Raw genomic sequence first — 17,062 nt, 5'->3', positions numbered from 1 at the left:
CCTAATTACCTTGCTCTTATTCACATTTACTCTTAACTTTCTTCTTTCACACACTTTAACAAACTCAGTCACCAGCTTCTGCAGTTTCTCACATGAATCAGCCACCAGCGCTGTATCATCAGCGAACAACAACTGACTCACTTCCCAAGCTCTCTCATCCCCAACAGACTTCATACTTGCCCCTCTTTCCAAAACTCTTGCATTCACCTCCCTAACAACCCCATCCATAAACAAATTAAACAACCATGGAGACATCACACACCCCTGCCGCAAACCTACATTCACTGAGAACCAATCACTTTCCTCTCTTCCTACACGTACACATGCCTTACATCCTCGATAAAAACTTTTCACTGCTTCTAACAACTTGTCTCCCACACCATATATTCTTAATACCTTCCACAGAGCATCTCTATCAACTCTATCATATGCCTTCTCCAGATCCATAAATGCTACATACAAATCCATTTGCTTTTCTAAGTATTTCTCACATACATTCTTCAAAGCAAACACCTGATCCACACATCCTCTACCACTTCTGAAACCGCACTGCTCTTCCCCAATCTGATGCTCTGTACATGCCTTCACCCTCTCAATCAATACCCTCCCATATAATTTACCAGGAATACTCAACAAACTTATACCTCTGTAATTTGAGCACTCACTCTTATCCCCTTTGCCTTTGTACAATGGCACTATGCACGCATTCCGCCAATCCTCAGGCACCTCACCATGAGTCATACATACATTAAATAACCTTACCAACCAGTCAACAATACAGTCACCCCCTTTTTTAATAAATTCCACTGCAATACCATCCAAACCTGCTGCCTTGCCGGCTTTCATCTTCCGCAAAGCTTTTACTACCTCTTCTCTGTTTACCAAATCATTTTCCCTAACCCTCTCACTTTGCACACCACCTCGACCAAAACACCCTATATCTGCCACTCTGTCATCAGACACATTCAACAAACCTTCAAAATACTCATTCCATCTCCTTCTCACATCACTGCTACTTGTTATCACCTCCCCATTTACGGCCTTCACTGAAGTTCCCATTTGCTCCCTTGTCTTACGCACCCTATTTACCTCCTTCCAGAACATCTTTTTATTCTCCCTAAAATTTACTGATAGTCTCTCACCCCAACTCTCATTTGCCCTTTTTTTCACCTCTTGCACCTTTCTCTTGACCTCCTGTCTCTTTCTTTTATACTTCTCCCACTCAATTGCATTTTTTCCCTGCAAAAATCGTCCAAATGCCTCTCTCTTCTCTTTCACTAATACTCTTACTTCTTCATCCCACCACTCACTACCCTTTCTAAACAGCCCACCTCCCACTCTTCTCATGCCACAAGCATGTTTTGCGCAATCCATCACTGATTCCCTAAATACATCCCATTCCTCCCCCACTCCCCTTACTTCCATTGTTCTCACCTTTTTCCATTCTGTACACAGTCTCTCCTGGTACTTCCCCACACAGGTCTCCTTCCCAAGCTCACTCACTCTCACCACCTTCTTCACCCCAACATTCACTCCTCTTTTCTGAAAACCCATACTAATCTTCACCTTAGCCTCCACAAGATAATGATCAGACATCCCTCCAGTTGCACCTCTCAGCACATTAACATCCAAAAGTCTCTCTTTCGCACGCCTGTCAATTAACACGTAATCCAATAACGCTCTCTGGCCATCTCTCCTACTTACATAAGTATACTTATGTATATCTCGCTTTTTAAACCAGGTATTCCCAATCATCAGTCCTTTTTCAGCACATAAATCTACAAGCTCTTCACCATTTCCATTTACAACACTGAACACCCCATGCATACCAATTATTCCCTCAACTGCCACTTTACTCACCTTTGCATTCAAATCACCCATCACTATAACCCGGTCTCGTGCATCAAAACCGCTAACACACTCATTCAGCTGCTCCCAAAACACTTGCCTCTCATGATCTTTCTTCTCATGCCCAGGCGCATATGCACCAATAATCACCCACCTCTCTCCATCGACTTTCAATTTTACCCATATTAATCGAGAATTTACTTTCTTACATTCTATCACATACTCCCACAACTCCTGTTTCAGGAGTATTGCTACTCCTTCCCTTGCTCTTGTCCTCTCACTAACCCCTGACTTCACTCCCCAGACATTTCCAAACCACTCTTCCCCTTTACCCTTGAGCTTCGTTTCACTCAGAGCCAAAACATCCAGGTTCCTTTCCTCAAACATACTACCTATCTCTCCTTTTTTCACATCTTGGTTACATCCACACACATTTAGGCACCCCACTCTGAGCCTTCGAGGAGGATGATCACTCCCCGCGTGACTCCTTCTTCTGTTTCCCATTTTAGAAAGTTAATACAAGGAGGGGAGGATTTCCGGCCCCCCGCTCCCGTCCCCTCTAGTCGCTTTCTACGACACGCGAGGAATACGTGGGAAGTATTCTTTCACCCCTATCCCCAGGGATAATATACATATATATATACATATACACACACACACACATACACACACCTACGCACATACACACACACACACACACATACATATATATACATATGAAAAATGTATATATATATATATATATATTAGATATTCACACATGAATTTATTGCAGTGATCATGTACTTTTATAGAATCCAACTGTCCTTGAACTGCAAGGATTCAAGCCCCTTGCCAATTGCGTGGGATCTGGGTATGCAAATCACTAGGGCAGCATAGCTAACAAATCATAGAAGAATCCTCCTATATAATAGGGTGAAAGAGGCTGGGAAAAGAAACAAAGCTACAGGATAATGTTTGCATGCTGCCAGGATCCTGAAAATTATGAAGTGGTAGCTTGGTATTCACCTGATGGCTAGTAAACAAAGATGTCATCACCTAGTACTGATAACTGATTTGTCTTGGGATGGACCTGTGCTGCGGCAACTTTTCAGTAGCGCTGAAATGATGGTGAGTGAGGGATAAGAAACGTTTACCTCAACAGAATGCAGTTTTCACACCTAAGGGATCTTAGGGATTCTTTCAAAGGCCAATGGGATAATTCACCTCTGGAGAGAAATGGAGTTACGAGGATTGAGCAGTATTTTCTTTTGGGGGAACTATGTTTGCTATCCTTAGAGATTACATCAAGCCCACCCTCCCTCTTCTTTTCATCTAGTTTCTCATTTTCTTTATATTTATTTGAAATGATATATCACAGTGTTGGAAGTGCTCAGAAATCCCAATTGTAGGGAGGACTCATAGGGAGCCTGAGATGTTAACTGCAAATTGGCTGCACCGAATAGTGGAGAGAGGGATGAAGGCCTGAAGGGTAGAATAATGCCTTATTCCTTCATCTAGGGAGGCAAGACTCTTGTACTCTGCTCACAGATCTCTGACAATGAGAAAATAATTTTCAGCCATTAGAACTCCATTTCTGGTACATGAACATTATTTCATATATACCCATATATATGGGTATATATATGGAACCATGGAAGCGGAAATGAATCATAGGGTGGGGGAGGGGGCAAAAATTCTGGGAGCCTTGAAGAATGTTTGGAAGTCGAGAACATTATCTCGGAAAGCAAAAATGGGTATATTTGAAGGAATAGTGGTTCCAACAATGTTGTTTGGCTGCGAGGCATGGGCTATGGATAGAGTTGTGCGCAGGAGGGTCGATGTGCTGGAAATGAGATGTTTGAGGACAATATGTGGTGTGAAGTGGTTTGATCGAGTAAGTAATGTAAGGGTAAGAGAGATGTGTGGAAATAAAAAGAGTGTGGTTGAGAGAGCAGAAGAGGGTGTTTTGAAATGGTTTGGGCACATGGAGAGAATGAGTGAGGAAAGATTGACCAAGAGGATATATGTGTTAGAGGTGGAGGGAACGAGGAGAAGTGGGAGACCAAATTGGAGGTGGAAAGATGGAGTGAAAAAGATTTTGAGTGATCCGGGCCTGAACATGCAGGAGGGTGAAAGGTGTGCAAGGAATAGAGTGAATTGGAACGATGTGGTATACCGGTGTTGACGTGCTGTCAATGGATTGAACCAGGGCATGTGAAGCATCTGAGGTAAACAATGGAAAGTTCTGCGGGGCCTGGATGTGGAAAGGGAGCTGTGGTTTCGGTGCATTATTACATGACAGCTAGAGACTGAGTGTGAACGAATGGGGCCTTTGTTGTCTTTTCCTAGCGCTACCTTGCACACATGAGGGGGGGGGGGGTTGTTATTCCATGTGTGGCGAGGTGGCGATGGGAATAAATAAAGGCAGACAGTATGAATTATGTACATGTGTATATATGTACATGTCTGTGTGTGTATATATATGTGTACATTGAGATGTATAGGTATGTATATTTGCGTGTGTGGATGTGTATGTATATACATGTGTATGTGGGTGGGTTGGGCCATTCTTTCGTCTGTTTCCTTGTGCTACCTCGCTAACGCGGGAGACAGCGACAAAGCAAATTAAAAAATAATGAAAAAAATAAAACCCATATTTTCATAGTAAAGCAAATAGTTGCTTTATGATGGTGAAAGAGATTTTCCTTTATAACCAACTATTCAGAATATCAGATTTGTATTCTTTCTCCTTTGTATTCGGTAATCAGAGGGAATCTCCCTCTCAAAATCAACTATATTTTATCTTTTTAGTCCCTTGCTTGCAGGGCCAGTGGCATGTCGTATTCAGGCTGTTTATGCATGTGGTCATCTTTTAAACTGTTAAGGTATGTGTTTAGATCAAAGTGTTTAAGCATGGCCATATTTTTAGGATATTCTTAGTGTGGAATCATTTGGATTTCATTAACTTATGCTTTTTATGATTTACAGAAAGTTTTATAAGAAATATGGATCTCCTGGAAAAATCATTTTATTTGATACAAAACGTCAGCTCACATTATGCCAGTTGTTTGTAAAGGAATATGAGCGTCTGCAAGCAGATGGACTTTTCCCAGAAGACCAACTTATGGAAGAAACTGCATTGGCTCTAGAGGCCCAAGGAATTTATTTGGATCGATCCCGTGCTCCACCCAAGGTTGGTAATAGTTCAGTAATATAGACTCAAAATTGTTATCGTTCTGTTTTCGAGCATATTCATGTATCTTTTCTTTCATTCATACTGCTCTCGCATTTGGGGTGGTTCTAGCCCTGCATCCATACGGACAGAGTTGGGTCGAAAGCAGTCCAACTTATAAACTGGCCCAGGTTAACTTCCAGACTTGACCCCCTTGTCCTATGCTGCATTGTTGGTTCACTTTCCCTATTCTATAGGTATTACTTTGCTTTTTGCTCCTGAGAGCTAACTGCTTGTGTCCCCATGCCATTAGCTTGACCATGCAATACTTGGCAACTGTTGCGTCACATGATTATTGTGTGGCTATTGGTAACTCAAGGCTAGGCTGTTTGATACCTGCCTTATTCCCTATATATTGAAGGTTTGGAACTCTCTGCCCTCTCATGTCTTTCCCAATAACTATGACCTGGCCCATTTCAGAAGAAGTTTTTCTCTTCCTCAGAAATTGGTGAATACTTTTCCTTGTATTTTCATTTTTCATTTCATAATTCTGTATATTTCAATTAAGGCCTGGCTTTGATGTGGGCTTTTGTCCGTGGCTGGAGCCTTCCACATAAAGAGAAAAAGAAAAAACCTTGCCATATTCAAGTCTGGGTGTTCCTCATCCTACTGTGACTTTGGGATACATGATTGCATGTGGCAGTACCATTTAAAGCAATAAATGTATTTTCTAAGGATTGTTAGGGATGCTTGTACAATACCTACCAGACACTGAATCAGTCCTTCACTTAATTTCATTCCAGTTTCTTTTGCACAGTATTCATTTGTTGTTTTTTTATTGACCTTTCTACTTTTGTCTTTTTCTCAGTCATATCACTAATTTTTCCATCTGAGCTTCAACACCCATTTTGTATTCTTAGTGATAAGAACAATAATTTCTTGCTTTGGTGAACAGCATCCTTCTTGAACAGTTTTAATATTTGTTTCTGTTTTAGCTCACATAACATATTTGAATGCTAATAGTTTTGTGTATTTCATGCTTTCCCATTTCAGATATTGTAACTGCCAGTATACTCTAACCCTCATTTTATATGTTTAGTAGACCATAAGATTAGTCCTGTTTGACTCTAACATCTAATTGCTGACTGCATTTCTTCTTCAGACTGAAACATCACATGACATGGAAGTGGCAGTGGAAAAATCCTCTACCCATGACACACTTACAAAAAAGCAAGACAAAATACGCCTGGCTGATGTTTTCAAGGAGAGTCAAGAAGGATTTCAGCAGTAAAGAGGATGAATGTATCTATGGTTTTGTGGTGTAAATAAATTATTAAATTTTATCTTGATAATTTTCCTGTTGCCCTTTTAAAATAGGTTGTACCTCTCAGATACACCTAGTATTATGTTTTTGTATTACATAAATTTTATGTCTTTCAAAACATCTGAAGTAGGCGAATAAGAATTCTACCTCTGTATTATCTGCATGTTGAAGAAGGCGACTAAAGGGGGCGGGAGCTGGAAACCCTTCCCATCTTGTATATCAGTTTCTAAAAGAGGAAACAGGAGTCAAGTGGGGAGTGGTCATCCTCCTCGAAGGCTCTGATTAGGGTATTTGAGTGTGTGTGGATGCAACCATGTTAAGAAGAAAGGAGAGCTAGGTAGTATGTTTGAAGAAAGAAACATGGATGTTCTGGATCAGAGTGAAATGAAGCTCAAGGGTAAAGGGGAAAAATGGTTTGGAAATGTCGTGTAAGTAAAGTCAGGGGTTAGTGAAATAACAAGATAAGGAAGGAGTAGCACTACTCGTGAAGCAGCAATTGTGGGAGTGTGAGATAGAGGGTAAGAAAGTAAATTCTAGGTTGATGTGGGTAGAACTGAAAGTGGATGTTGAGAGATGGGTTATTATTGATGCTTATGCACCTGGTCATGAGACAAATGATTATGAGAGGCAAGTGTTTTGGTAACAGCTTAGTGGGTGTGTCAGAAGTTTTGGTTCATGAGACTGGGTGTTAGTGATGGGTGATTTGAGTGCAAAGGTGAATAATGTGGCAGTTGAGGGTACTATTGGTGCACTTAGGGTATTCAGTGTTGTGAATGGAAATGTTGAAGAGCTTGTTGATTTGTGTAGTGAAAAAAGACTGGTGATTGGGAATGCCTGGTTTAAAAAGAGATATACACAAGTATACATATGTGAGTTGGAGAGATGGTCAACGGGCAATATTAGATTACGTATTAATTGATAGACATGGAAAAGAGAGACATTTGGATGTAAATGTACTGAGAGGGGGCAGCTGTGGAATATCTGATCACTGTCATGTGGAGGCGAAGGTGAAGATTAGTAGAGGTTTTAAGAAAATAAGACGATGTCAGGGAAAAGAGAGTGGTGAGAGTAGATGAGCTTTGAAAGGAGACTTGTGCGAAGAAATACTAGGAGAGATTGAGTGCAGAATAGCGAAAGGTGAGAGCACTAATGAGCAAATGAAGTGAGGGGAGTGGGTGAGAAATGGGATGTATTTAGGGAAGCACTGATGGCATGTGCAAGAGATGCACGTGGCATGAGGAAGGTGGGAGGTGGTCAGATTAGAAATGGTAGGGAGTGGTGCGATGAAGAAAAAATGGCTAGTAGAAGAGAAAAGAGAGGCATTTGGAGGGTACTTACAAGGAAGGAGCGCAAATGACTTGGGGATGTATAAGAGAAAGCAGCAGGAGGTCAAGAGGAGAGTGCAAGTGTTGAATAAGAAGGCAAATGAGAGTTAGGGTGAGAAAGCATCATTAAACTTTAGGGAGGATAAAAAGATGTTTTGGAAGGAGGTAAATGATATGCGAAAAACAAGAGAACAAATTGGAACATTGGTGAAGGAGACAAGGGAGAAATGATGACTGATAGAAATGGAGTGAGGAGGAGATGGAGTGAGTATTTTGAACGATTGTTAAATGTGTTTGATGATAGAGTGGCGGTTGTAGGGTATTTTGGTTGGGTTGGTGTGTGAAATGAGACAGTCTGGGAAAATGGTATGGTCAAGAGAGAAGAGGTGGTGAAAGCCACGCAGAAGATGAAATCTAGCAAGGTGGCGGGAGTGAATGGTATTGCAGTTGAACTTATTGAGAAAGGGGAATGTGTTGTTAATTGTTTGTTAAGGATATTCAGTGTATGTATGGATCATGGTGAAATGACTGATGATTAGCAGATTGCATTTATAATGCCATTGAACAAAGGGAAAGGGGATAAAGGTGAATGTTCAAAGTGCAGAGGCATAAATATGTTGAGTATACCTGGAAAATTGTATGGGAGGGCATTAATTGAATGGATAAAGGCATGTACAGAGCATCAGATTTGAGGTGGAGTAGTGTGGTTCCAGAAGTGGTAGAGGATGTGTGGATCAGGTGTGTGCATTGAAGAATGTGTGTGAGAAATGCTTACAAAAACAGATGAATTTGTATGTGGCATTTATGGATCTGGAGAATGCATATGATAAGGTTGATAGAGATGCTTTGTGAAGCAAATAAAAAACTTGTAGCAGACTACTGTGACCAAAGTCATCTCGGATCTTGCCATAAAGAGGGCTGAATCGGAAGTACTTCACAGGTTTGACTGTGCAAACATTATTTGTACTTTCGCCAGCCTAAAATGCTTGCAAGGCTTTGCTTTGAAATAAAGAAAATGAATATTTAGATTTGATATATTGTTAATGTTGGTGTGTAAATATGGAAATCTATTTATTTATTGATTATAACTGATTGCTGCCTCCCATGTCAGTAAGGTAGTGCCAGGAAACAGATGAAGAATGGCCCATCCATTCATATACACATGTATATACATAAACACCTTTACACACACATATACATATACATATTAACATATACACATACATACATACACATACACAGACATGTACATATATACACATATACATATTCTTACTTGCTTGCCTTCATCCATTCCTGTCGCTACCCCACCCGACAGGAAACATCATCATTACTCCCTGCTTCAGTGAAGTGGTGCTAGTGAAACGGACAAAAAAGGCCACATTCATTCACACTCAGTTTCTAGCTATCGTGTAATGCACCAAAACCACAGTTCCCTATCCACAATCAGGCCCCACAGACCATTCCATGGTTTACCTCAGACATTTCACATGCCCTGGTTCAGTCCATTGACAGCACGTTGACCCTGGTATACCTCATCGTTCCAATTCATTCTAATCCTTGCATACCTCTCACCCTCATGTATGTTCAGGCCCTGATTACTGACTATTTTTTTCACTCTGTCCTTCCACCTCCAATTTGGTCTCCTCCACCTCTAACACATATCCTATTTGTCAATCTTTCCTCACTCATTCTCTCTATATAAGTCCAAACCATTTCAACACACCCTCTTCTGCTCTAACAACCACACTCTTTTTATTTACACACATCTCTTTTACCCTTTCATTACTTAGTCGATCAAACCACCTCACACCACATATTGTCCCCAAACATTTCATTTCCAACACATTCACTCTCCTCCCTGCATTCCTATCTATAGCCCATGCCTTTCAACCATATAATGTTATTGGAGCTGCTATTCCTTCAAACATACCCTTTTTAGCTCTATGAGATAATGTTCTCTCCTTCCACACATTCTTCATTTCTCCCAGAAGCTTCACCCCCTCCCCCACCCTGTGGCTCACTTTCGCTTCCATGGTCCCATTTGCTGCTAAGTCCACTCCCAGATAACTAAAACACTTCACTTCCTCCAATTTTTCTCTGTTCAAACTTACATCCCAATTAACTTGTCCCACAACCCTACTGAACCAAATAACCTTGCTCTTATTCACATATACTCTCAGCTTTCTCCTTTTTCACACTTTTCCAAACTCAGTCACCAACTTCTACAGTTTCTCGCACGAATTAGCCACCAGAGCTGTAAAATTGGCGAGTAGCAACTGACTTACTTCCCAGGCCCTCTCATCCCCAACACACTGCATTTACCTCCCTAACCACCCCATCCATAAAGAAATTAAACAACCATGGGGACATTACACACCCCTGCCACAGACCAACCTTCACTGGGAACCAATCACTCTCCTCTCTTCCTTCTCGTACACATGCCTGACATCCTTGGTGAAAACTTTTCACTGCTTCTAGCAGCTTACTTTCCACACCATATACTGTTAAGACTTTCCACAAAACACCTCTATCAACCTTATCATATGCCTTCTCCTGATCCATAAATGCTGCATACAGATCCATCAGTTTTTCTAATTATTTCTCATACACATTCTTCAAAGCAAACACCTGATCCATTCATCCTCTTCCACTTCTGAAACCACACTGCTCCTCCCCAGTCTGATGCTCTGTACATGCCTTCATCCTCTAAATCAGTACCCTCCCATACAGTTCCCCAGGAATACTCAACAAACTTATGCCTCTGTAGTTTGAACACTCACCTTCATCCCCTTTGCATTTGTACAGTGGCACTAGTCATGCATTCTGCCATTCCTCATGCACTTCACCATGATCCATACATACATTGAATATCCTTACCAACCAATCAACAGCGTAGTCACCCCCGTTCTTAATAAATTCCACTGCTGTGCCATCCAAACCCACCACCTTGCTGGATCTCATTTTGTGCAAAGTTTTCACTACCTCTTCTCTCTTCACCAAACCATTCTCCATGACCCTCTCATTTCACACACTACCCACCAAAACACTCATCATCTGCCACTCTGTCATCAAACACATTCAACAAACCTTCAAAATATTCACTCCATCTCTTGCTCACTTCATCACTACTCATTATTACTTCTTCCTTGCTTCCTTCACGGGTGTTCCCATTTGTTCTCTTGTCTTACGCATGTGTCGTAGAAGGCATCTAAAGGGGGCGGGAGCAGGGGACTGGAAACCCTCCCCTTTTTGTATATTAATTTCTAAAAGAGGAAACAGAAGGAATTAAGTGAGGAGTGCTCTTCCTCTGCGAAGGCTCAGATTCGAGTGTCTAAATGTGTGGATGTAACCAAGATGAGAAGAAAGGAGGGATAGGTAGCATGTTTGAGGAAAGAAACCTGGATGTTTTACCTCTGAGTGAAACGAAACTCAAGGGTAAAGGGGAAGAATGGTTTAGAAAAAGTCTTGAGAGTAAAGTCAGGTGTTGGTGAGAGGACAAGAGCTAAGGAAGGAGTAGCACTACTTCTGAAGCAGGAGGTTTGTGAGTGTGTGATAAAGTGTAAGAAAGTTTATTCTAGATTGATGTGGGTAAACTGAAAGTGGATGGAGAGAGATGGGTGATTATTAGTGCTTATGCACCTGGTCATGAGAAGAAATATCACAAGAGGCAAGTGTTTTGGGGCAGCTGAGTGAGTGTGTTAGCAGCTTTGGTGCACGAGACCAAGTATTTGTGATGGGTGATTTAAATGTGAAGGTGAGTAATGTGGCAGTTAAGGGTGTACATGGGGTATTCAATGTTGTGAATGGAAATGTCAAAGAGCTTGTGTATTTGTGTGCTGAAAAAGACTGGTGATTGGGAATACCTGGTTTAAAGGGAGAGATATGTATACATAAGTATGCATATGTGAGTTGGAGAGATGGTCAAAGGGCATTATTGGATTACATGTTATTTGATAGGCATGTAAAAAAAAGAGACTTTTCGATGTTAATATGCTGAGAGGGGCAGCTGGAGGGCTATTTGATCACTATCTTGCGGAGGCAAAAATGAAGATATGTAGAATTTTTCTAAAGAGAGAATGTTGGAGAGAAAAGAGTGGTGAGAGTAAGTGAGCTTGGAAAGGAGACTAGTGTGAGGAAGTACCAAGAGAGATTGAGTGTAGAATGGCAAGAGGTGAGAGCAAATGACATGAGGGGAGTGGGTGAGGATTTGGGTGTATTTAGAGAAGCAGTGATGGCATGTGCAAAAGATGCATGTGGCATGAGAAAGGTGGGAGATAAGCAGATTAGAAAGGGTAGTTAGTGGTGGGATGAAGAAATAAAGTTGTTAGTGAAAGAAAAAAGAGAGGTGATTAGATAATACTTACAAGGAAGGAATGCAATTGACTGGGAGATGTTTATATAAAAGAAAGTGGCCAGAGGTCAAGAGGAAGAAGGAAGGGTTGAAAAAGAGGGCAAATGACAGTTGGGGTGAGAGTATCATTTAACTTTAGAGAGAATAAAAAGATGTTTTGAAAGGAGGTAAATATGGAAATCTATGTATGGAAATATGTATCAGGAACCACCCACTAAGGTATGCCTAGGGCCCAGAAGTGTTTCAGTTGATCCTTGATGCCATTTCTTTTGCCATAAACCAGAGACTGTAAATCAAATATGTTTCTGTTCATGCTCAAGTCATTTTACATTCATAGGGTTTTCCAGAACTCTCCCTATAATAAGTCTGGTTGTTGGTAGCATAAAACAAATTTACATAATGCTGATTGTAAGAGCAGAGTTCATCAGTTTCTATATTATTTTTTGTAAAAGATGATAGATAAGAAATCACCACAGTATAAAGACGAAATGTGTTGGTACAGTGATGATTTATGAAGGAAGAGTATTGTTCATTCAAGCGTTGTATATGCTTGTAAGATAGGGGTCAGTACACATCAATATTTAGTACAAAGCAAGCAGTTAAGTTCTTTTGTGGGAGCTAGTTGTAAAAGGCACAGTAGGATGAGAAACAATATTTTTGATGAATTGGGAAAGGATCTGTTAATAGTTTTTGGCTTTCAGAGAATGGATCGGGAAAACTGATTTGAATGATGCATCTTTGAAGTTAGTGCTGGAGAAACAAAAGATGAACAGGAGAGCTGGGAAGTATGTTAATAAAGGAAGCAATTCGGAGGAGGGTGAAAGATATACAAGTTTCATAAGGGTCATGGGGATACTGTTTAGGGGAAGGTTTTAACCTCTTTAGTCAACTGATCTTGTTGAAGTGGTGTTATATTTGAGGAATTTCTTTTTCTTTGTGCTTCATTCAAACTCTAGAAATAAGCCTATGAAATGTGTTTGCACTGAATAGGCATATGTTAGGAGTTAAGAATATCACTAAGTATCTCATTCATTTATTGAAAAATACAAAGACATCGTGTAACTGACTTAAATAATTCACATCAAAAATACTCGTCATAAAAAGAAAATAATAATGTTTATTTTATTTTTATTTTATTTTGCTTTGTCGCTGTCTCCCGCGTTTGCGAGGTAGCGCAAGGAAACAGACGAAAGAAATGGCCCAACCCACCCCCATACACATGTATATACATACACGTCCACACACGCAAATATACATACCTATACATCTCAATGCACACACATATATATATATATACACACACACAAACATATACATATATACACATGTACATAATTCATACTGTCTGTCTTTATTTATTCCCATCGCCACCTCGCCACACATGGAATGACATCCCCATCCCCCCTCATGTGTGCGAGGTAGCGCTAGAAAAAGACAACAAAGGCCCCATTTGTTCACACTCAGTCTCTAGCTCTCATGTAATAATGCCCGAAAGCACAGCTCCCTTTCCACATCCAGGCCCCACAGAACTTTCCATGGTTTACCCCAGACGCTTCACATGCCCTGATTCAATCCATTGACAGCACGTCAACCCCGGTATACCACATCAATCCAATTCACTCTATTCCTTGCCCGCCTTTCACCCTCCTGCATGTTCAGGCCCCAATCACTCAAAATCTTTTTCACTCCATCTTTCGACCTCCAATTTGGTCTCCCACTTCTCATTCCCTCCACCTCTGACATATATATCCTCTTGGACAATCTTTCCTCACTCATTATCTCCATGTGCCCAAACCATTTCAAAACACCCTCTTGTGCTCTCTCAACCACGCTCTTTTTATTTCCACACATCTCTCTTACCCTTACATTACTTACTCGATCAAACCACCTCACACCACATATTGTCCTCAAACATCTCATTTCCAGCACAACCACCCTCCTGCGCACAACTCTATCCATAGCCCACGCCTCGCAACCATACAACATTGTTGGAACCACTATTCCTTCAAACATACCCATTTTTGCTTTCTGAGATAATGTTCTTGACTTCCAAACATCCTTCAAGGTTCCCAGGATTTTTGCCCCCTCCCCCACCCTATGATTCACTTCCGCTTCCATGGTTCCATCTGCTGCCAGATCCACTCCCAGATGTCTAAAACACTTTACTTCCTCCAGTTTTCCTCCAGTCACACTTACCTCCCAGTTGACTCACCGCTCTCTTAACCCCAACATTCTCTCTTCTTTTCTGAAAACCTCTACAAATCTTCACCTTCACCTCCACAAGATAATGATCAGACATCTCTCCAGTTGCACCTCTCAGCACATTAACATCCAAAAGTCTCTCTTTCGCTTCCCTATCAATTAACAGGTTATCCAATAACACTCTCTGGCCATCTCTCCTACTTACATACGTATCCTTATGTATATCTCTCTTTTTAAACCAGGTATTCCCAATCACCAGTCCTTTTTCAGCACTTAAATCTACAAGTTCTTCACCATTTCCATTTACAACACTGAACACCCCATGTATACCAATTATTCCCTGAACTGCCACATTACTCACCTTAGCATTCAAATCACCCATCACTATATATATCTTTTCTTTTTTCTTTCATACTATTCGCCATTTCCCGCATTAGCGAGGTAGCGCCAAGAACAGAGGACGGAGCCTTAGAGGGAATATCCTCACCTGACCCCCTTCTCTGTTCCCTCTTTTGAAAAATTAAAAAAAACGAGAGGGAAGGATATATATATATATATATATATATATATATATATATATATATATATATATATATATAGGGGGGTGTGTGATGTCTCCATGGTTGTTTAATTTGTTTATGGATGGGGTTGTTAGGGAGGTAAATGCAAGAGTTTTGGAAAGAGGGGCAAGTATGAAGTCTGTTGGGGATGAGAGAGCTTGGGAAGTGAGTCAGTTGTTCGCTGATGATACAGCGCTGGTGGCTGATTCATGTGAGAAACTGCAGAAGCTGGTGACTGAGTTTGGTAAAGTGTGTGGAAGAAGAAAGTTGAGAGTGAATGTGAATAAGAGCAAGGTTATTAGGTACAGTAGGGTTGAGGGTCAAGTCAATTGGGAGGTGAGTTTGAATGGAGAAAAACTGGAGGAAGGGAAGTGTTTTAGATATCTGGGAGTGGATCTGGCAGCGGATGGAACCATGGAAGCGGAAGTGGATCATAGGGCGGGGGAGGGGGCGAAAATTCTGGGGGCCTTGAAGAATGTGTGGAAGTCGAGAACATTATCTCGGAAAGCAAAAATGAGTATGTTTGAAGGAATAGTGGTTCCAACAATGTTGTATGGTTGCGAGGCGTGGGCTATGGATAGAGTTGTGCGCAGGAGGGTGGATGTGCTGGAAATGAGATGTTTGAGGACAATGTGTGGTGTGAGGTGGTTTGATCGAGTGAGTAACGTAAGGGTAAGAGAGATGTGTGGAAATAAAAAGAGCGTGGTTGAGAGAGCAGAAGAGGGTGTTTTGAAGTGGTTTGGGCACATGGAGAGGATGAGTGAGGAAAGATTGACCAAGAGGATATATGTGTCGGAGGTGGAGGGAGCAAGGAGAAGAGGGAGACCAAATTGGAGGTGGAAAGATGGAGTGAAAAAGATTTTGTGTGATCGGGGCCTGAACATGCAGGAGGGTGAAAGGAGGGCAAGGAATAGAGTGAATTGGAGCGATGTGGTATACCGGGGTTGACGTGCTGTCAGTGAATTGAATCAAGGCATGTGAAGCGTCTGGGGTAAACCATGGAAAGCTGTGTAGGTGTGTGTATTTGCGTGTGTGGACGTGTGTATATGCATGTGTGTGGGGGGGGGTTGGGCCATTTCTTTCGTCTGTTTCCTTGCGCTACCTTGCAAACGCAGGGAGACAGCGACAAAGTATAAAAAAAAAAAAAAAAATATATAGGGAAGAGTGGTTTGGGAATGTCTTGGGAGTAAAGTCAGGGTTAGTGAGAGGACAAGAGCAAAGGAAGGAGTAGCAGTACTCCTGAAACAGGAGTTGCGGGAGTATGTGATAGAATGTAAGAAAGTAAATTCTCGATTAATATGGGTAAAACTGAAAGTTGATGGAGAGAGATGGGTGATTATTGGTGCATATGCACCTGGGCATGAGAAGAAAGATCATGAGAGGCAAATGTTTTGGGAGCAGCTAAATGAGTGTGTTAGTGGTTTTGATGCACGAGACCGGGTTACAGTGATGGGTGATTTGAATGCAAAGGTGAGTAATGTGGCAGTTGATGGAATAATTGGCATACATGGGGTGTTCAGTGTTGTAAATGGAAATGGTGAAGAGCTTGTAGATTTATGTGCTGAAAAAGGACTGGTGATTGGGAATACCTGGTTTAAAAAGCGAGATATACATAAGTATACGTATGTAAGTAGGAGAGATGGCCAGAGAGCTTATTGGATTACGTGTTAATTGACAGGCGCGCGAAAGAGAGACTTTTGGATGTTAATGTGCTGAGAGGTGCAACTGGAGGGATGTCTGATCATTATCTTGTGGAGGCTAAGGTGAAGATTTGTATGGGTTTTCAGAAAAGAAGAGTGAATGTTTGGGTGAAGAGGGTGGTGAGAGTAAGTGAGCTTGGGAAGGAGACTTGTGTGAGGAAGTACCAGGAGAGACTGAGTACAGAATGGAAAAAGGTGAGAACAATGGAAGTAAGGGGAGTGGGGGAGGAATGGGATGTATTTAGGGAATCAGTGATGGATTGCGCAAAAGATGCTTATGGCATGAGAAGAGTGGGAGGTGGGTTGATTAGAAAGGGTAGTGAGTGGTGGGATGAAGAAGTAAGAGTATTAGTGAAAGAGAAGTGAGAGGCATTTGGACAATTTTTGCAGGATAAAAATGCAATTGAGTGGGAGATGTATAAAAGAAAGAGACAGGTCAAGAGAAAGGTGCAAGAGGTGAAAAAAAGGGCAAATGAGAGTTGGGGTGAGAGAGTATCATTAAATTTTAGGGAGATTAAAAAGATGTTCTGGAAGGAGGTAAATAAAGTGTGTAAGACAAGGGAGCAAATGGGAACTTCAGTGAAGGGCGCAAATG

General features: G+C 41.3%; 1 protein-coding gene across 2 annotated transcripts in view; it reads left to right on the top strand.

Annotated features, from left to right (window-relative positions):
• mRpS23 (mitochondrial ribosomal protein S23) overlaps positions 1–6,345 on the top strand; it is a 62,790-nt gene extending 56,445 nt beyond the window's left edge. The window contains exons 3-5 of one of the 2 annotated variants that reach the window (XM_071679857.1): positions 4,656–4,715; positions 4,819–5,023; positions 6,165–6,345. In XM_071679857.1, the coding sequence (XP_071535958.1) occupies positions 4,656–4,715; positions 4,819–5,023; positions 6,165–6,293 (394 nt within the window). In that variant the 3' untranslated portion in view covers positions 6,294–6,345. The remainder of the gene's footprint in view (positions 1–4,655; positions 4,716–4,818; positions 5,024–6,164) is intronic. The other variant, XM_071679858.1, reaches the window with a different exon arrangement.
• Positions 6,346–17,062: the final 10,717 nt, after the last annotated feature.

Source organism: Panulirus ornatus, chromosome 30 (assembly GCF_036320965.1).
Source record: "Panulirus ornatus isolate Po-2019 chromosome 30, ASM3632096v1, whole genome shotgun sequence".
Lineage (NCBI taxonomy): Eukaryota > Metazoa > Arthropoda > Malacostraca > Decapoda > Palinuridae > Panulirus > Panulirus ornatus.
This window is presented reverse-complemented; position numbering and strand designations above follow the sequence as displayed.